Here is a 20,509-nt window from a genome sequence, read left to right as displayed (position 1 = left end):
CATTCTTTCATGTGAATCTCATACACCTTTAACTAAATGAATACGAGTCTAGATACAAGACTTAAGGAGATAACTAAGCTACAGTACGTTAGCCATTGTTAGTGCTATTCTTCGATCACATTGAGTTTCACTTGATAAATTGCATAATAAAAATCAACATTAAAAAACAGCACTGATTAACGAAATGATATGCAAAGTTTAATTGAAAAATAGTATCAAAAATAGATTTTGTATATTTTTCAATAAGAAGGTATGTACACAAATGACCACTGCTATACAGTACGAAACAACATACACGAAAGAATACGAAATGTGTGTGGCTCTTTTATATTGGTTAAAAGTTAAATAAAAAGATAAAAATTGAAAAACAAAATAGACAGAAATCATGGGCTGCCGTTGATTTATATTTTCGTACTATTCATGTGAGATATGCTTCGTAGTATTCAGCAATTTCCGTATGCAAATAGTTTATTTAAATTCTATTTTTTGTCATCCCTAGTTTTGCAATAATAATTTTAATAAAAAAGATTTCTTTTTCAAAAGTTATGGATATTTTTTATTGGAGACAATCCTATTAGAATGAAATAGAATTATTGTAGGCAAATAAAACTTTATCAAAGTATTCAACACAATTGTATACTTTGAACTCATGATTAAGCTAAAATAATCTCACAAGTTTATCTGGCACACTCAGTGTTTACAAAGTGTCTTATAATTCATACTTTTCTTTTCAGCATAAAATTCATTAGAAGATAATCAATTTCGTTTTCGAATTCGGATGGTTTACTATTAAACAACATAAGTAGCCGAAAGATCAGCACACCATGCTTGATTTCAAAACTGGATATCGCTCCGATTATCAAACACAAGCCCAAGAATCTTTATTATTATGCATCAAATAACGCATAAGTTGTAATCATTCAATCTTCGAGCTCAAGAATCTTCACAACTGACGAGTCAGCTACTTTCTGGCAGACAACAACTCGGTCATGTGGCTTTATGATGCCAAAAGCCTTGCCATGGTCTAAAGCAACCTTCAAAATTGATTCATTTGTTCCACTTCTGGACTCAGCCTGCACTCAAGCCACAAAATCACAAACCTTTACTCCCTCTTAAAAGACATTTAACTGAGGGCAATAAAAAATTTAAACTAAATAAATAAAATGGGATATTATATTTGAATGAAATTGATTTTATGGCAGGTTTCAATCTGGGAAATGGGGATTTTAATGTTAATTAGGTCTTAAAATGTAATTGTCTTGGGCCTTGGAATATCTTATTTCTGATTGGATTAGCATTATGCTAGTAAAATTATGTTTATTTGATTTGCCTAATACACCTTACCTACGTTATCATTTGAGTTTTTTTTATATTGAATTTTTGTGTTGTTCTTTGGTTACATCATTATATCAATCCACGTTGAACAATTCTTACTGGGTGTCGTGGATCTGCCAGCATAGGAAAAAGACCTCTCACAATAAGAGATTGCCTAGCCTGCCATAGCGTCATAAAAGGAATCAGTTAGCAAAAAGTGATTAGTTTCAGTGTCATGTTTCACAATGCAAATCAACTAAAGACAAACTTGAGTGCATGTTTGGAAATCCAGTGGGCAGCCTCCAAAATTACGTTTGGGACAAAAGTAACACTTTAGTTGAAATAATAAAGCATTTTTTTACTTATATCTCTTTCATCTCTATCCTTCTTTTCTTTTCTTTTTATTTCTTTCCTCTCTCTGTTTCACTTCTAGTCCAAACAAAGCATAAAAGGGAATTTAAGCAGGAAAGTAATTTACACAAGCATGGAACTGCAGCAAATTTTTCAAATAATTTTCACTGTTGAACCAAGTATTTTCACAAGAGATGTTTCTACACGTGTTTGTAAAAGCTAACAAGCAATTTTTCCAAAAAGAAAAATTCAAATCGATGTTGTTTTTTAAAGCAACGAAACCAATAGCAGTTAAAATAATATTGACATAAAAACTAGAATTAATGATCTTGTGGAGAGTAGGAAATTTATCCCAGAAAGTTGACAGCACGAGCAGAACAAAACTAATTATATACTCTTAATCAAGAATTGAAGTTCTCAATGTTAGAAGAAGAAGCTAACACCATAGCAAATATCTTCTTTGAATAACTTGAATTGGTCAAGTTCAAGACCAGCTAACTCAAAAATATGGGTTTAGTATCTATTTAGCTCCACCACAGATTTCTAGATAGTAATCACTCATAATATCATGTTAATTTCCCACATTTAGTTTCAGTAGTCCAATTCAGTTTCAAAACTCATGTAAAGCTAATGTCAAATTGTATACCTCAAAAGCACCGGTGAACGTCCATCGGAGTTGATTTGTCTTCAATTGAGGAATGACAACAGATATCACAGGCATGGTTGGTCTGTACTTAGCAATCAATCTACATAGATACACAATAAACAAATACTTAATATGTTAGCAAGACATCAAATTGCAACAGAATAGAGAATAACTTAGTGCCGATAACTTAAATCTAACATGGAACTAAATTATTGAGAGAAAGAATTTGACAAATGCGAAATCTGGCATCAACAATCCCAAAAATAAGAAGTCTTTTTAATAAAGGGGAATCATAGAAGGAGATAAAATGAAACCTTGCAGCTCTTCCAGATGAAGTGAAGCAAATAATAACAGAGGCCTTAACCTTGATAGCTGCCCGAACCTGTATGTTTCAGCAAAGAGAAATTTACTTCCCAGTATGCTATGTTATGCACTATTGTAAGTACATAATTCTTTGAGCAAGCATAGAAGAATGTTGGTGGAAAAAGAATCATAAAAACAATCCAAAAAGCATGAGTAGTGCAACCCAGAAATGTACCGCAGAGGAAGCAATTGATTCCAAATGGCTCATTGGCTCTCCCACATATTTTACAGCCTTCTTAAAATACAAATCTTGATTATGAACTTTCTCTGCCTGCACACAATGAGGAAGTAATCATGACTCTTCAGGGCAAACAGAAAACAGTAATCATTGTATAATGAATGAAATAAAATTTACCATAATAAAAAAATCATAAAGTAATTTCAAAGACAACAAGCTGTTTTATAGATCAGCAGCAACACGAGGGGAAAACAAAGACAGAGAAATGAAGATTGTTTCAAACTTGTTAGCTCAGATTTTTAAAAACCTAAGGCAAATATATGATACAATTATGAACAGCCAAGACAAATCATTTTTGAAGATAAAATATGGTGGTGAGATAATTTTTATAGCTAAAGTACATCTGAACACATTAGTAAAACAAATTCAATCATTTATTGGATATCAGCGATTACCATTCTATCAAGAAGTAGAAAACAAGTCAGCAATAAGAAGACCGAGGAAATGAATGTGCACATGTTGGAAGCAATGATGTCAAAGCAAACTTTATAACATAAAAGCAGTTTAGGCAGCATAATGGAAAAACCAAGAAGATTAAACTGTGGAAGTGGTTTTGTGAGGGATGCATGACAGAGTCATAAATTATCAATATATACACAAGGAAACTTTCCAAGAATAACAAGAAATCAATTCAAAAGCATAAGAAGATGAGAGATGGGTGGACAATGAGAAAATTTTTATATTTCAAAATTGAAATTTTTTTTTAAGAGAACTTTACCCCAAATGTCTAACAAGAGTTACAGGAATAAATTTTTCATGGTAAAAAATGTTATAGGAATTTGTTTAAACGTAAGGCACAAACTAACCTCAGCACATATTTTTCCAACTATAGAAATGGTCTCTACAGGGTATTGTCCCCGCAGGGTCTCTGCTCCAAGGAGAATTGCGTCACTTCCTGATCAAAAAGAAAGAGGAAAACAAAATTAGACACGAAAGGTGCAAGGCATACTTATGCATAATGTGATGAACGCAATGAACTAAAGGAATATTGATGAATAACAAAATCATGCACATGTATTAAATGCTAGAGTTTATAAAATTCTGTATTGCAATCATTATCAAAATAAATCAAACTGGATTCACCAAATATAACAAAAAAAGTAATTTACCATCCAACACTGCATTGGCAACATCTGTTGCTTCAGCACGAGTAGGTCTTAGATTATCAGTCATAGAGTCCACAACACGTGTAACAACAACTGGCTTTCCAACCATGTTACACTTGTAAATAGCAGCCTTTTGGAATAAGAAAACCTGTCAAATCCATAAATATATTAGGAAGATTGTAGTAAAGTTTTATACTGGAGAGAGTAAGGAATACTGTAAAAGTCACAAGTTGACACAATTTTTCTTCATGCTGAAGAATACAACTAAACAAAATGGAAATATCTCATATATAACATTGGATTTTTCTGTCTTGAAGTAAATGCTGACCTTCTCAGGTGGGAGTTCTATCCCTAAATTTCCACGAGCGAGGATGATACCATCTGCTTCTCTCAATATTTCATCAAAATGTTTCATTCCCTACAATAATTTTACAGAAGAAAGACATGTTTTAGAATCACGATTAAGCACACTACAGCTTAGCATCTTTCTGTCATAGGTGTGGAGAGTTCATTCTTCAAAAGACCTTGAAGTTTCTTAATTACCTCTATATTTTCAATCTTTGCATAAATATGTGTCTGCTTCAGGTCACCCAATTTAGAGAGAAATTCACGTGCCTGCAAAATGAAAAATGCTGGCATTTGTTTACTTTTTCAATGCTGAGGAAAACTAAAAATAAAAATGATTCACCGAATCACAATTGACAAGTGCTACAAAAACTAAGCAAATTCAGAAGTTGGAAATTAAGTCAGGAAGATTATTGGAGAAAAGGGAAAGACACATGATAAAACGGGTAAGATAAAATTTATCAAGAATATTCCTTACATGACGAATATCTTCAACGTGCCGGGTATATAATGAAAGGAAGTCAATATTGTTTTGAACACCCCATGTGCTTATTACCTGAGTTAGTGAGTAAAATGAAAAGAGGGACATTTAGATTTACAAAATTACAAGGTAATAACAAGGTATTTGCCATTCATGACTGAAAAATGGGAAACTCAAACCAGTTATACATTAGATCTCTTGGATTGTCAAATAAATGGTCCATTTTCTAGATTGACAGACTAACTGAAAGATAAGTCATTGTAAACAAAATTGAGTAGTTTCAGCCATTGATCAACTCAAGCTATAATTTCAACAACAAAATACAATTCTACTTTCCCCATGAATATAGATAAAAATTGAAGCATCCATTCTCAAACACAAAGTATATTGGCAACTTGATCACATTATGTCATTCTCACTACTTTTGCTCAAGTTTCTTGTTAGTTACCTCCTTATCTTTATCAGCAAGAGTAGGAAGATCGATGTGAATCTGAGAAACATGTACAGTAAACAATGATCCAGAGAGTGTGGCAGTGTTTTTTACCAGACAGGTGACATCCTCACCTTCCACCTCACTGACCTGCATTGTGAAACGAAAACTACTCTAGTGACAATAATAAAACAGAATAATTCTGACTTTGCATTGGCAATATTCTACTTTTTGCACCCTCATATAATGCTAACTACAAAGCTAACTGCACAAAAGCAGCATACATGTGGCAAGTCTATTATTTGATGCAGAACAAACCTTCTAATATACAGAACTAAAACTAATATAGACTAATGGAACAAATAAAGATAGAAGAATGAAAAAGGAGGTTAAGCAGGAAAAGAGGAAAATGAAAACAATATACGGCAATGCCCACCAGAAATCATAAACCATCCAAAACTCGAATACAAATTAAATATCCTGTATGTTTAATTTTGATGAAGAAAAAATTTAAGATATTGTTATAGTATTAGTATGGCTTGGACTTGCAGTAAAAAGTACTAGTACTTGAACTAATTATTAGTGCCACAATCTCATTTGCAACCGGAATTGTGGCAATTAGTATACTAATAGATAGAAGTATTAAGTTAGAGAATTGTATTGCACTGTAAATTGTAATAATCATATAACGAGTATCTTATTGACCTGCAATTGTGACACATAGTAATCTACTTAAGGGTAACTTATTTCAATGAGCATCTCTGACTCTGACTGTCAAACTTTGGCAAATAGTATAATAACTAGCCTATAACTGAATTACGTAGCCCCAGGAGGTCAAAAGAAAGGCATTCCAATAACATACACAACAGAATTTATTAAAATAATCACATAATCAGAATAAAATATTTTTACATGCATTAAGATTGTATCAGTCAATCAAGATTGCATTACCTCCAGCCATACAGAAGCTGTTTCACTTCCAGTAAACAAGTATTTTCCGATAAAAATAGTATCACCCTTCTTCACAGCCTGCATAATTATGGGCACATTAGTTAAGGGGACACTACATAAATCGTAGCCAATCCTTACAGAGTGCAATGGGGCATAATCCTCGTCAACCAATATAGAATGGTTTATAAAAGTAATGTAGAATAAAGGCATCACGAGTCACGAAATGTAGGAACTTGAGCGGTTGAGCCATTTCAAAGGGCCATGATGAAAATTCAGACTTATCAAATATGGACTGGCACAAAAAGCATGAAGGAAAAAAATATCCAAGAAAATGATGATACCAAACCAGTCATTCTGCAAACCGCATTTAAGAATCTATCGAGTACATTCTGGATGAAACACAAAGATGCAACAAGAGAACTGACAGAAACAATTTCAAAAGGCAAAGAGGATAACATGCATGTAGTGACTATACACAAAAATAGGCAGAGCCCAACATACTTATTCAACAGAATAATATTGCAAACCCCAAAAATACAAAGTACACTGAAAAGTTACACTGACCTTTGATAGCCCGGTAAAATTTAATGGTAAGAGATTTGAACTAGCTTCTTTATTTTGATCTGGAGTTAAGACAACTAATGTGTCTGCTTCAAGGGTGATTGGGTGATCAGTCTTATTCTCAATCTGTAATTCTGGACCCACAGTATCTAGCATAACCTGGAATTGGACCAAAATGCACATATAATTTTACATCAATTACCCTTCATAAGGTATTTGCACATCCGGAGATATAAGTTAACATATTAAAAACATAATTATTTATGGATCTGTCACAAGTCATCATAATATGTGTGAATGATAAATAAATAAATAAACAGCAAACGTATGACAAGTATACCGCACAGAGTTTCTTGGTACTTTTGATAGCAACTCTCAAATTTTCCAATGTCTCTTGATGGTATTCTGGATCACCCCATGAAAAGTCAAACCTTGCCACTAGCACATGGGAAGAAAAGAAGAATGAGATGACAAAACAGATAACTCAGAAACATATTATAGACATGAGCAAAACACAATTGTTCAAAGGCTTAAATATATTTTTGATCCTTGATATATACCTAACTTTTGCAATTGATACCTGATAAATTTTTCCATCGGCCACATGATATTCGAAATGTTTTGTTTTAGATTCCTTCCGTTAGTTAAATGATGACGTGTCTGTTAAATATTTGATAACGCGATTTGTGACAACTAAAAAATTGTCAATGTTTGTTTCAAAATCAAATTTAAATTTTCTGCTGATTAAAAACCGCCAAAATCAATTAAAGGGAAAAATAAATACATCAAATATTGAGAATCCTTCTCCTCCACGCTCTCATCATCCACTTCTGCCGCCCACCACCCCCTCCCCCGGACTTCTCCCCTTCCCAGCTCGTCGACCTCAAACCCTTGCTGTTGATAGTTCCCAAGTATGGACCCAGGCCCACCACTCAGCTCAAACAGCCCATCTTCATCACCATGTGTCGTCCTTGTGAATCTGGACCCACGTGAAGCGGCTAGCGGAGGCCGGTGCGAATCTGGACCATTGCGACCAAAGCGGCGGCCTCGCGGCGCTGCACATGGGGGCAGGGTACGTCAGGCCCTGCACATGGGGGCAGGGTACGTCAGGCCCGGTGTGGCGAAGGTTCTCTTGGATCTTGGTGCAGATCCCGAGGTGGCAGATGAGCATGGGAGAATGGCGTTGGATCTGGTGAGGGAGATTCTGATGGTGACGCCAAAGGGGAATCCGATGCAGTTCGGACTCAGGATTGGACTAGAAGGTGGGAATCCGAGAACGGCGTAGGATCTGGCGTTGGAAGGGGCAGTGTTCGAGTACGCGGAGGTGCAGGAGATTCTGGAACGGAGAGGGAAAGGTGAGAATTTGGAGTATCTTGTGCGGTGGAAGGACGGTGCCAACGAGTGGGTAGGCGAAGTTTGTGGCGGAGGATTTGGTGAAATACTTCCAGGCTGGCCTTGAGTACGACATCACTACGGCGGTTCTTGCGAAAAGGGGTCGCGAGAGAGGCGGTCATTTTTAACAAATAGCGGCGGTTATTGAGCCGCCACAAATGGCACTTCTACTTTTCAAATATCAGAGAGTTAGAATCTAAACCAAAACTTTTCAAATATCAAAGTCGAAGAAAAAACGCAAAAATTAAATATATATCAGAGATCAAAAACATATTTAAGTGTTGTTCAAATAGATTTTGTGACTGAAGGCATTAGGTTTTCTTTTTATTTCTTTCCCCTTTTGGGTAACTACTAGGCCCTCCCACTTGGTCAAGCACAGTTGACTCTAATTGATTGATCTATTCTAGTTTTCTGACAATATAGCAATAAGAAACAAAATAATCAAAAATCTCACATCTTACTACCCTTTACTGAAAGAAGATAAATAATGAGATCAATATTGGGCAAAAGTTAAGACTTTTTTCAGACAAGGATCACAAGTGATCAAAGGTTGTAACGGAAGAATACCAGACATTCCTGCATCAAGGCAATGGGAAATTATATCAACTGATCGTGACTTTGGACCAAGTGTGCCAACAATTTTCGTCATAGCCGGAAAAAAAGTCTGCAGAATGCATTCAAACACTTCAATCAAAACCCAAATTGACAAACACTGAAATTCTTCATTGAATATGGACTAAAAATTCTATAGGAAATTGCATGAAACTCATTGACCCTTTCTTTCAAGATCTTAAAACTTACTACTTAACTTCCATATCTTAAAGACTTAACACATATTTCTTTTGATTTACCAAAAAGAATATGTGAAACAATGAAATAATCTAAAGGACACACACCAATCCCTCTCCAAAACTAAACCTATGCTACCTTCCGTTAAATAAATAAGTTATCCATTTGGTGAGATTTTTCAAGTTCCTTTCCTCAAAGGTTGAAAAACCAGCACCATATCATTGTCATATGATACAAACAAGCACAAATAATATTTCGATCACACCGTTGCTTTGACTCCAAATCAAATCGACTAGCAAATTGAAACTCCATTCAGATTAAAAGTGTCTTTCATTACATCTATGACAGTCATTTTAATACTCGATCTACTAAATTCCTTACCAACAATCTAAAAGTTGATTAGTTTCTCAGAATCACAGTGCTTAAAAGAAGACAAGATTAACAAAACCAGCACAACCCCATATCAATTGCACACCATTTGTCAGAGTAGAAATGTCTTTCATTTCGTCAGTCACTGTCATTTTTCAACTTGATCCACCAAACTCCTCAGCATTTAGCAATCAAAAACATCATCACCAATACCACACAATCAGTCCAAATAACAACACCACAAATGGGTCACCAAAAGTTGATTGCTTTCTCATGATCACAGAGATTAAGTTACAACACAAGACTATATTAGCAGAACACATCATCACACATGAAAATAGAAATGAAAAAGAAAGAGTGAGAGAAGGAAATGCTTACAGGCTTGGATGGCTCAAGGATGGATGCCATCCTAATGGGTTCCTCAAGAAGCAAAGGGCTGGAATGCATTTTCTCTATCAACAACACCAAACCACTGATCAGTGATCACCGAATGGATCGACCAAAGCAAGAAGCAATTATGGAGTGAGAGAGAATGGACGATAAATACAGAAAGTGTTGTACGGTCTAATGTTATGAATTGAAGAATGGAAGTCAAAAGTAAATATAAATAGGAAGTGTAGTGTAGATGTAGTACGTGTTACAACTTACAGCAATTATGCAACACCCGTCGTTGATTTGAAGTTACCAAAGTCATCACGTGGGGACGGCTGGTAAAACAACAGAACTTTGAACTATCAAAATTCAAAAAAGACAAATGTTGAATGTTAAACGATATTGCAAGGTGTGGACTAAGAATAGTGGATTAGTTGAATTGTTTTTGTTTAAAGAGTAGTTTTGATTCCTAACATACAATTACATTATAGAATTATAATTTTTTTATAAGTGAAAATTGAAGAGAGTAGATTTATAATCAATTCAACTATACCTCCCTTATAAAAAAAATAGTATAATTTGTATTGAGATAGATGAAGAAAAAAATAAACAGAAAAGTAAAAAAAAAAAATGAAATTTATCGGTAACATGGTGAAAACAAAAACAAATGTTCTAATATATTTCCATCTTAATTTTTTTCTTACGAAAAGTATAATTATTTAAATATTTTATTAATAATATAATATAATAAGTTTTTAAACAAAAAATCTTTTCATTTTTAACTAAATCTAATTATATAAACAAAATAATTATATTAGAAAATTTAGATTTTAAATAAAAATATTCATCTAAAAAATATGTTAAGTAAATTAAATAATAAAATAAATATAATTATATTTAATAATATTATTTTCTTTTGAAAAAATAAAAAAATATATAAAATTTAATTTAATAAATAAGTAATTTTAAAATTAATTAAAAGAATTATATAATATAATATTTATATTTTATAATATTTTAAATTAAGAAAAAAAAAGAGAAAATCTCAAATAATATATATTAAAAATTAAATTATAAAGTAATATAGATGAAAAAGATGTTGGATTGCATATGCATGTATGAGTGTCTATTACTGGTGGCTGACAGACAGGCGCCCTGGTTTTGTGCGGAGAACGCCATTTTATATTAATATTTATTTGATCATTCCATATTATATTATATTAGACTCACTTTACTAAGCAAAACAACGGCTGCCTCCAAAAACAGCTAGCCACTTTTAACTGAAAAGAAAAAGGTTGCTAAGGTCTTTCTTTCTTCTTTTCTTTTTATTTCCATAGTACTCCTTTGCTTCCATTTGACTGTACTTTTTTTTTTTTTTTACAAAATGTACGCTTAGGTATAAGTTATTTTTTGATTAGATGAAATACATTCATGTGTTAGGCTCTTTAAGAGTTCAACTTTGTGTCCTATAGAAAACATTTTGAAAATCTTATTTTGCATTTTTACATGTATAGTTAATAATAATTGAAGTAATAAATATACTAGTGTTTATTATAAGAGCTTGAGAGGGATTAAAAGAAAAAAGTGAAATAAAAAAAATTGGAGAAAAAAATAAGAGTATGTTTCATTAATTTAAGGAGTAATTTTGAACGAAAAAATATAAATTTCAAACATACTTAATATTATTAAATAAACTAACTATTTATTAATCTTGATAAATTAGTTAAACTAGTCATATAAAAAAAGACTAGAAAAAATATTTTTTAAAGGTTATAATATAGTTTTACTTATTTATGTTTTCGATATTCAATATGGTTGTGTATCGGTTAAAATGTTTAATTTAATTCTTTATTTTTTAAAATGGGTTAAAATAATCTTTTTAAAATAATAATTATTTTTAATTTTAAGACACATTTTTAAATCTTTTTTGAATAATTCAAGAAGATAAACTTAACTATAATTTTAGTCTAACTTTGGAATATAATTTTGACCCCTCATTTTAAGATAATTTTATAAAAATCAATAAACTAATAGCAGATAGTAATTTAACAATATAATTTTTTTAATGCATGATATTTTTTCTCAAAAGGATATTACTTAAATATGTTTTATATTTCTTCAAATATAACGATTATGTTTTTTGTTTTTGTAATAAATCCTTAGTGCTTGTTTTGGCTTCCGTTGTACGACAATGACTAAAATAGAAATCCCTACACTCTGTAGAGAAATACTGACATGAACTAAAAGTAAAGATTGCTATATTTGTAAGGAGAGAAAAAACAAAATAATTTATTTGGACGTAAAAACAAAATTATTCTTTTTTAGCACATTCCATTTTGTTTTGTACATAAAGTTATTATGTTTTTTTATAAATAAAAAAAAGCCAAAGAGAACAATATTATTGATACATAGAATTATTATGTTTACAAGGATGCAACAGAAGTTGTTGGCTTGTTGCTAATATTTCATGACGAGAACCTAGTAATTGTAGGGGATCAAATACCCATTTTTTTTAATAGGAACTAAAAATAAAATTCGTCAATTATATTGGTAGAAATTTTGAGCATATTTAAGTAAAATAAAAAGGACAATTGATATAAGTAATAATTTACTGACTACATAATTATTACTTAAACAGATATTTAATAAAGTTGAATGCTAAGATAATTTCCCAGAAATATAAAACTAAAGCGGGTCATTTACAATTTGACCACGAAAACAAAACTTATTGTTAATTGTTTTAGAAGTCAATTGTTTTCTTTTCTAAACGAGAAGCCAATGTTTTATAATGTGATAATAAATTGTGAATGGATAATGTAGAATTTTCTAGCCGATAATAAATCAAAGTGACTATTATTATTCAAAAATGCAACCGTTTTGGGCTCCGTTTTTAATATCTGGGGTCCATATTGATAAAAAAAAGGTCACAATTCCGCGTAATTGCCACTCATGGATGATTGCGATGGAATTGAACACTGTTACCTTCCACAATTAAAATTAGTTCCACTGCCAATTTTGAATATCATGAAATGCAACAATCAATTGAAATATAATTAATTAACGTGTTAAAGTTAAAATTAAATTATTTAATTTTTGATAATAAAAAAATATTTTTTTCTGACTGTATTTATTTTTTAATTATATTTTAGATCAGTGAGAATTATTTTTTTTTCAAATAAACTGGAGGATTAAAATAAAAAATATCATGCAATTATTGCTATTTTTAATATTTTTTCTATTAATTTGATATTGTTTCATTACTATACAACACACCGTCACTAATATTGTTTCATTAAATATAACCCCCGCCACGTATGTATAATTTTAAGAAAAAATATTTTTTTATATATCTAATATATATTTACTTTAAATTTGAAAATTTTAAATTTAAATTTATGTAAAAATATATTTAATCAGTGATATAAACTAAAACAAAAAATGTATAGTTTCAACTTTAATTTTAAAAAATCTTTAAATTATTTTAAGCAAATAATACTGTTTTATTAAAAAAATTATAATAATGTCAAACGTTGATCAAATTTTTTTTAATATTATTTAAAAAATAAATTTTAAAAGTATTATTGAATTAATTAATTAGTTAGAAAAAAATAACTTAATATAAAATTTTAAAAATACATATCGCCCAATAAAAATGACGTGTAGTTGCATAAATATAATACTGCAGGCAAAAATTATCTTATTTTTTAAATAAAATGTATTTTTTTTACGAACTAAAGAAAAATGTATATTATTGTATGAAAGTGATTTTTGATGCCAATACAATTGGTTGGGGCAATTAATAAGAAACATTAGTACAAAAGTAGTCCAAATTGATGTCGGCTCTTATGCATGGCGAGCTGGACGTTCAAATCTTTTCTCTCTCGCTATCCCAGTCAAAAAATACAACCTTGACAGTATAAGTTAAAAAACAAAATAATTTTCAAGTAAGAGAATATTTGTGCTAATTTATTTTGATTTTTTTTAAGGAAAATGTATATTAAATATATTTTTATAAAAAGCTATTAAAAATAAAAACTCTTAATTGTTGAAGAAACATTAAAAAGAATGGAATATACAAAATTACTTAAAAGTTTCTAAATAATATGGGATGCATGGTGCACCATCAATAAGAATTGACACGAGTAAGAACGGCTGAAGTCTTTAAATCAATTGGTTCAATATCATATTTATTTTTTTGTTTTTGTCAAAGACTATGAATATCTTTTAATCTCAGACAAAAATTAATCTCATTATGATGTGTGATTGTTCGTTAATAAAAAAAATTACACACGTTTAATTGATGGTTAATGATAGTGTTTTATTTATAGACAACTTATTAGTATGTAGCTATTAATAAACGAATCAATTAAATGATTATATTAAATACTTATTCTATCAATATGGCCCTCCACAAAACACAAAATGGACTTTTTTAAATTCTAATTTTAGACTATATATTTTGTGGTTGTAGTATAAAGTATAGTAAGATCAAAAAATGATTAATTTAAATTTGTGAGTTAAAATAAATTTGATTCAACAACAATTCCAAAAATAATAGGAGTGTTCATAGCTTAGTTAAGGAGGAAAGAAAAGATTTTTCTCTCATTAACTAAACTACAAACACCCGTAGGGACACAATGATTAAAAAAACAAGTTTTTTAAGCTTGAACCAGTAGTTATTTATTTTAATAATTGTTTTAATTGTTTGTGTTACTCTTAGGCTGACATTTATTTCTATAATGACACTATCTAACACAATAGTTTGAATACAATTTTTTTATTGGTTAAAATTTATTAAAAATTATAAACTTTGACAGGTCTTACTATTTAGTTGTTATCTCTTAATTTTGTTATTTTTTTTAATAAATATTAACTAATGACAAAGTGAATGTTAGTAAAAACATGTTAGAGAATGTGTTATACTACATCATCTAATTTTATTGGGCTTTAACAAACTCAATGCGAGTTTAGAATATATTTAAATTATTTATTTTTGAACTAAAAAAATTGTTAGAGAAAACTAAACCTTATTTAAAAGAGATTTTATTTTTCCCTGTTATTTTACTAATTGAGGGATAGAGATGAAAATAAATAAAGGGAATAATTATTTTCATTTTTCTTCAACCTAGGAATTACATAAAATTAAGAAGATTTATAGATTTTTTTATTGATTATTAAAAAATTAATTTTAAGTTATTTTAATTTCTATATAATAAATTCAAGCTTTTATTCTTAAGAGTGTTGTAATATTCGCATGTACACTTGTTATTTATGTATTTTTTTAAACAATTATGACATGCCTTTTAAATTTCTATATCGAAAATTAATTGTCATTTTTTCTTTAACTAGTATTTCATTAATAAATTTATTTTATTTCAAACTAATATTTTTTTATCAGTATCGAGTATAATGGGATACTTATTAATTATATAATTTCTTAACAGTTAAATCAATTTATGTATTTTCATCATAAAACTAGTATTAAACTAAGTTGGTGGAATTTGATAAGATTTGATTGCATTCATATTAGTAACAACACAGGATTTATTTAATAGAAAAATGTATTTAATTTTATTATACGTAATTTTTTTTGTAAGCAAAATTAATATCAGTGAGTCGGGTTATAAGTCTCTCGCCCAGGAAAAAAACTAAATTAATTCTGGTAAATAGATAATTATGCGAGCGTGTGAAGGAGGGAATAGAATAGTAAATAAGGGAGGAAAAATGACATGTCTTTAATTCCATAGTCCACACGCTCGCTTTCTCTGCAATTTATCCTTTTTTATTTTCCTTTCACTGCACAGCTTCTTCCGTATACTTCCCTCTCTCTCTCCACTGTTACCATTTTCCACTGTTTGTTTGTTCTCAGCTCAAGGAGGATTCTTGCCCAAGTCCTCGTTTTTGTGATCGGTGAGTTTCTGTGTCTCCCACTTGTCACTTTTGTTTTTTGTCATGCTTCAGAAGTTCCATGTTTTTTTCATTTCATGATTCTGTCATTTTCCTTTCTAATTGCAGTCAGAATTGGTGTGGAACCATTTCTCCCCCCTAAAGTATATTCCTTTCAGCTTGTGATTTTAGTTACTATTTGTTGTAATAAAGTGAACGAAGAGAAAAAGGGGTAAAGGGAATAGAGAAAAAAATAGAATCTCCAGATTTTGGTTTTATATTTTGTTTCTCATTTTTATTTTAATTAGTAAATACTTTTCAGCAATATTTGCCAGAAGAAATTGTGGAGTTGATGCAAGAAGTTAATTTTTTTTTCCAGAATTATATGCTAAGGCAAAATCATGTAAATGGAAAGATTTTTTTCTTTCTTTTTTTGTTGGTGCCTATTTCCCCCTTTTCTTTTATTTTTATTTGTTAAAAAATATGCATTTTCTATTTTTTATGTTTTTTTTTTTTGTTACATCGGTGTGGGCATACCATGGTTGGTAACTATAAGATAAGATATTAATTTAACTACAATTTGAAGTCAAAATTAAGAACTCACTGAGAATTATATCACCTTTTTATTTAATCTATATTATACTTGCTTTTGGCATATATCACATTCACGATCTCCATAAGATATCCATTTCAAATGTTTTGTAGTTTGCTTTTGCCAAACATTCCAAGACATAGGAAAATTGGTAATTAAATCACTAAGCTATACGATGATGAAGTGATTTACCTTAGCCCCATCTATCTATTGCATCAAAATGCTAAATATGAGGAATGAATTTGCACTGTATAAAACTAAAGAGGAGCAGCCATTAGGTTGTTTCTCATGAGGTAAGGTTTGAATTAAGCAGTTGAAGGGCAAAGAAAGATTGATTTGCAAGGGGAAAAAGACTATTTTTAATTCTCAAATAAACCATTGTTGATTGGTTGTACTTGAAACATGTAAAATTTTCAAAATTGCAGAAGATGATAGAATCAGCTTTCAAACCAAAATGTTTGGAATAGTTTCACATGGTTGGATAGGCACTTGCATGCACCATAAAGTAAGTAATAGGAATAAACTAGTATGCACTAGACCAAATTTAATTGCTTCAAGCAAAAGAAGTTTGTAAGAAGATCAAGTACATTTTTTTTTTGTATTATTTTTAACTGACAATTAATGAAATTAAAAATATTTGATATTAAACTTTTTAGATGACATTTTACACCGAGTGTCATTAAATATTTGATTCTTGTGAATAATAAGAAAAAATATTTGATTCAGGTTGAAATTTATCTGGTAGCTCATAGCTGGATACTTAATGCCCATTTTGACAATCTTATTTTGTGTTATTTGCTGAGTACTACAGAGCTATGACCAAGAACTTGTCTTAAAGAGCATTTTTTTACCATTCTTAGGTAAGCAATGGTTGGTGCATCTTGGTTTCGAACTCTATGGAAGACTCAACGGAAGGATGATACTAATTCTGAGAAGGCAGTGATTGGGGTGTTAGCATTTGAAGTTGCGAGCTTGATGTCCAAGCTTGTTAATTTGTGGCAGTCTTTGAGTGATAAACAGGTTGCTAAGTTGAGAGAAGAGATAACAAATTCTCTGGGCATCAGAAAGCTTGTTTCAGAGGATGAGAATTTCATTGTACGCTTAATCAGTCTAGAGATGCTTGAGAATATGGCACATGTGGCTGAATCTGTGGCTAGGTTTGGTAAGAAATGCAGTGATCCAAGTTTGAAAGATTTTGAGAATGCCTTTGATGAATTGATCACTTTTGGTGTTGATCCATATCGGTGGGGATTCACTTTCAAGAAAATGGAAAAAAAGGTAAAAAGGATGGAAAAGTTTATATCAACTAACGCAACTTTGTATCAAGAGATGGAACTGCTGGCAGATCTTGAGCAAACTCTTGGAAGAATGAAGGCTTACACTGAATCAGATGGACCGAATTTAATTGACTATCAAAAGAAGGTTACATGGAAGAGGCTCGAGGTGAAGAACTTAAAGGCTAATTCTCTGTGGAACAGAACGTATGATTACACGGTACTTTTTTTAGCAAGATCTTTATTTACAATATTCAGTAGGATCAACAATGTATTTGGCATTCAAGAGATTATAGATATTGGTAAAACCAAGAATCGAAGTGCTTTGAATTCTGATCATGCTAATGGCAGTCAATCGGTTTCTGAATTATTGCAACCTTCAGTCCAACCCTCCAGCGAAGTTCGTGCCAGGTTTGCTTCAGGACCCCTTGGTGCTTTTGCTGCTACATCTCGTCCAAATGCTCGAATAAATAAAGCTAGCATGTTTCCTTCAGATGGTGGGGACTCATCCACAAAGTCCGGCCTAATTTCAGCAAAGAACAGAAGTCTCAAATTTTTCTCAGGTCCTCTTGGTAGAAATTCCAAAAAGCCAGTTCCAGACAATGGAACAAATAAAAATAGCAAGATTTGGAACTTTCATGGTAACTCCACCACCACAAATGGGAAGGAAACTCACACAAGGCAAAGTCGACTGACTCAAGTAGAACCTTTCAAAGGATTTATGCCTGCGGACAGTTCCTTGGTCATTGACAGCCACTCAAGCCCAAATGATGTTCGTTTAGCAACACAAAATCCCAATGACCCTAAAGCAAACCTTGTTACTCCTGGAAAAGAGGTTCATCACCCTCAATCCACTTTCAATTACCTATGCAGGTTACAGCCTCCATCTGAATCCCTTGGTGCTGCTTCTTTAGCCCTGCACTATGCAAATGTTATCATCATGATCGAGAAGCTAGCAACATCTCCATACTTGATTGGTGTTGATGCAAGAGATGATCTGTACAACATGTTACCGAGACGTTTAAGATCTGCGCTTAGGACCAAGCTAAAGCCATATTCCAAGGCCATGGCTGCAGCAGTCTATGATGCAGGTCTAGCAGAAGAATGGACCGAAGCAATGACAGCTATATTAGAATGGTTAGCCCCGCTCGCTCACAACATGCTTAGATGGCAATCCGAGAGAAGCTATGAGCAACACTGCTTTGTTTCCAGGACAAATGTGTTGCTGGTGCAAACCCTTTATTTTGCAAGTCAAGAAAAAACTGAAGCAATAATCACTGAGCTTCTTGTGGGTCTGAATTATGTGTGGAGATATGCTAGGGAGTTCAATAAAAAAGCTCTGCTAGACTGTGGCAGTGGTGGGGTAGATATTGGATATTCTCAACTGAATGGATAAGCAATTTTTATGAAGCTCATGTGAGGTTCACTTTTCAACAAAAGTGCAGTACCTGACAAGTGATTGGGATGAATCTTTTCAGGCACACCAATTCTTGCTTCTTAAATCTCAATGAATGTGAAACAAGTGCAGATGGAGCATGAGAGAATTGCCCACATAAACTGTTAGTGTCAGAAATGCATTCTTGGTGAGAAATGTTGTTTTAAAATATTTAGCATTAATTTTCTTTGAGGAGATCCTAGCTTATTTAACTTGGATCTCTGGTCTCATCCTTGAAAAGTTGTTTTGTGGGTGCATATTTATGAGCCTTATATGTATTAAATTGTATAGCTTTTATCAACCTGGATATTTCTATATTGATATCTTTTGAATGGTAAGACAGATTTCAAAATGCTATATACTTTTGGCATGTAATCATATTTTTGTTTTTATTTTTATTAATAATTTTAAAAAATATATATTGTTTCCATTTTATTTCATGTTTTAAAAATTTGTACAGAAAATAGTGAAAATAATATTTTTATGATTATTTGTGAAAAATAAAAATGGATACATAAGATAAAGTGGAACTATTAACAAAAAGATTTTTCTTTTCTTGAACATATTCTAATAGCTATATGAGAAAGTCGAGACTCGAGACCATTTGACTTCTTGGAAGTTAATATTAAGAGTAGTTAATTTGTTAGGAGTATCAATTAGCTATTAATTTTTTAGAAGTATTAGTTAGCTACTAATTTGTTAGGAGTAGTCATTAATTGTCATAAGCTTTTTATAAATAATGCATTCATATAGTTTCTGTTAGATTGCTAAAACGAGGGTTACTCTGATTAACCTAAAAACTGGACAACAAGAAAGTAAAAAGGGAAATAAAGACTAAAATAATACTCAAAACATATTTTCATTCATTCATTGATTTCGACGCTGAAACAAGGAAAAACAATTGACAGGGTTTCTTTGAACCAAACACAACACAAATCACCCACACTAAAGAAACGAATACTAAAAAGAGGAGGCAACAAGAGATTGAAATGAACCAAAGAAACAAAAGGATAGGATGGTAGAAGATTTGGGAAGAGATCTTCCTCCAATTGAAGGGGAATGACCTTCTTCTATTTTGGTAGCCAATTTGTCAGTCCTTGAATTGTTAGTTTAATTGAGAGAAGAGGATATAAGTAAATTTAATCACAAGAAAATAAAGTATATTTTATAATTATGGGAGGTATGTTTAACAATTGCGACACACGTGTGCGGGCTATGCCAGGAGTCCATTGGATCCAATTGTGGTCATCTCTCTCATGCATGCATGTTTTTAAACGTCATGGTTCTTTTTTCCGAGTACAGAATGTTAACGTTTTTAAGTATTTTTTGTTTCGAGAAGGAGGGGTTGGATAAAATTTGCAATTTTTATATAAAAATATTAGAAGTTTAGAATCTACATATATAACCTTTTCAAATCTTTGAAGAAAGGTGAATTAAGCCCATTTTTAAGTAAAAAAAAAATAATATTACAATCACATCTTCCTTTGCAAGGGAACTTGGTAGAGTCTTTGTAGATCGTACTCATACTGTTAGAGATGCATCGGGTCATCTTCATTGGAGTTATGTTGGGCATGTGCCGGCCTTGAAGGAATAACGAAAGGAAAAAAGGTGCAG

At 31.4% G+C, this 20,509-nt stretch overlaps 2 protein-coding genes across 3 annotated transcripts; one reads left to right on the top strand and one right to left on the bottom strand.

Moving 5' to 3' along the window:
- Positions 1-596: 596 nt before the first annotated feature.
- LOC114403245 (pyruvate kinase 1, cytosolic-like) lies at positions 597-9,977 on the bottom strand. The gene is made up of 16 exons (XM_028366069.1): positions 9,715-9,977; positions 8,746-8,842; positions 7,127-7,224; positions 6,790-6,945; positions 6,226-6,303; positions 5,293-5,424; positions 4,842-4,919; positions 4,562-4,633; positions 4,347-4,436; positions 4,022-4,166; positions 3,719-3,807; positions 2,850-2,945; positions 2,626-2,693; positions 2,312-2,411; positions 1,435-1,494; positions 597-1,073 (listed from the first exon to the last, which is right to left on the bottom strand). Exons 1-16 carry the CDS (start codon positions 9,781-9,783, stop codon positions 921-923), a joined length of 1,581 nt encoding a protein of 526 aa, XP_028221870.1. The 5' UTR covers positions 9,784-9,977; the 3' UTR covers positions 597-920.
- A 5,466-nt stretch (positions 9,978-15,443) lies between these two features.
- LOC114403260 lies at positions 15,444-19,254 on the top strand. 2 transcript variants are annotated; one of them, XM_028366097.1, is made up of 2 exons: positions 15,444-15,618; positions 17,047-19,254. In XM_028366097.1, the coding sequence occupies exon 2, from the start codon at positions 17,054-17,056 to the stop codon at positions 18,854-18,856; it is 1,803 nt and encodes a 600-aa protein (XP_028221898.1). In that variant the 5' UTR covers positions 15,444-15,618; positions 17,047-17,053; the 3' UTR covers positions 18,857-19,254. The 2 variants fall into 2 exon arrangements, with proteins under 2 accessions (XP_028221898.1, XP_028221897.1); XM_028366096.1 differs by having other exon boundaries at positions 16,998-19,254.
- Positions 19,255-20,509: the final 1,255 nt, after the last annotated feature.

The sequence above is a fragment of the Glycine soja genome, chromosome 20, assembly GCF_004193775.1.
Source record: "Glycine soja cultivar W05 chromosome 20, ASM419377v2, whole genome shotgun sequence".
Taxonomy (NCBI): Eukaryota; Viridiplantae; Streptophyta; class Magnoliopsida; order Fabales; family Fabaceae; genus Glycine; species Glycine soja.
This window is presented reverse-complemented; position numbering and strand designations above follow the sequence as displayed.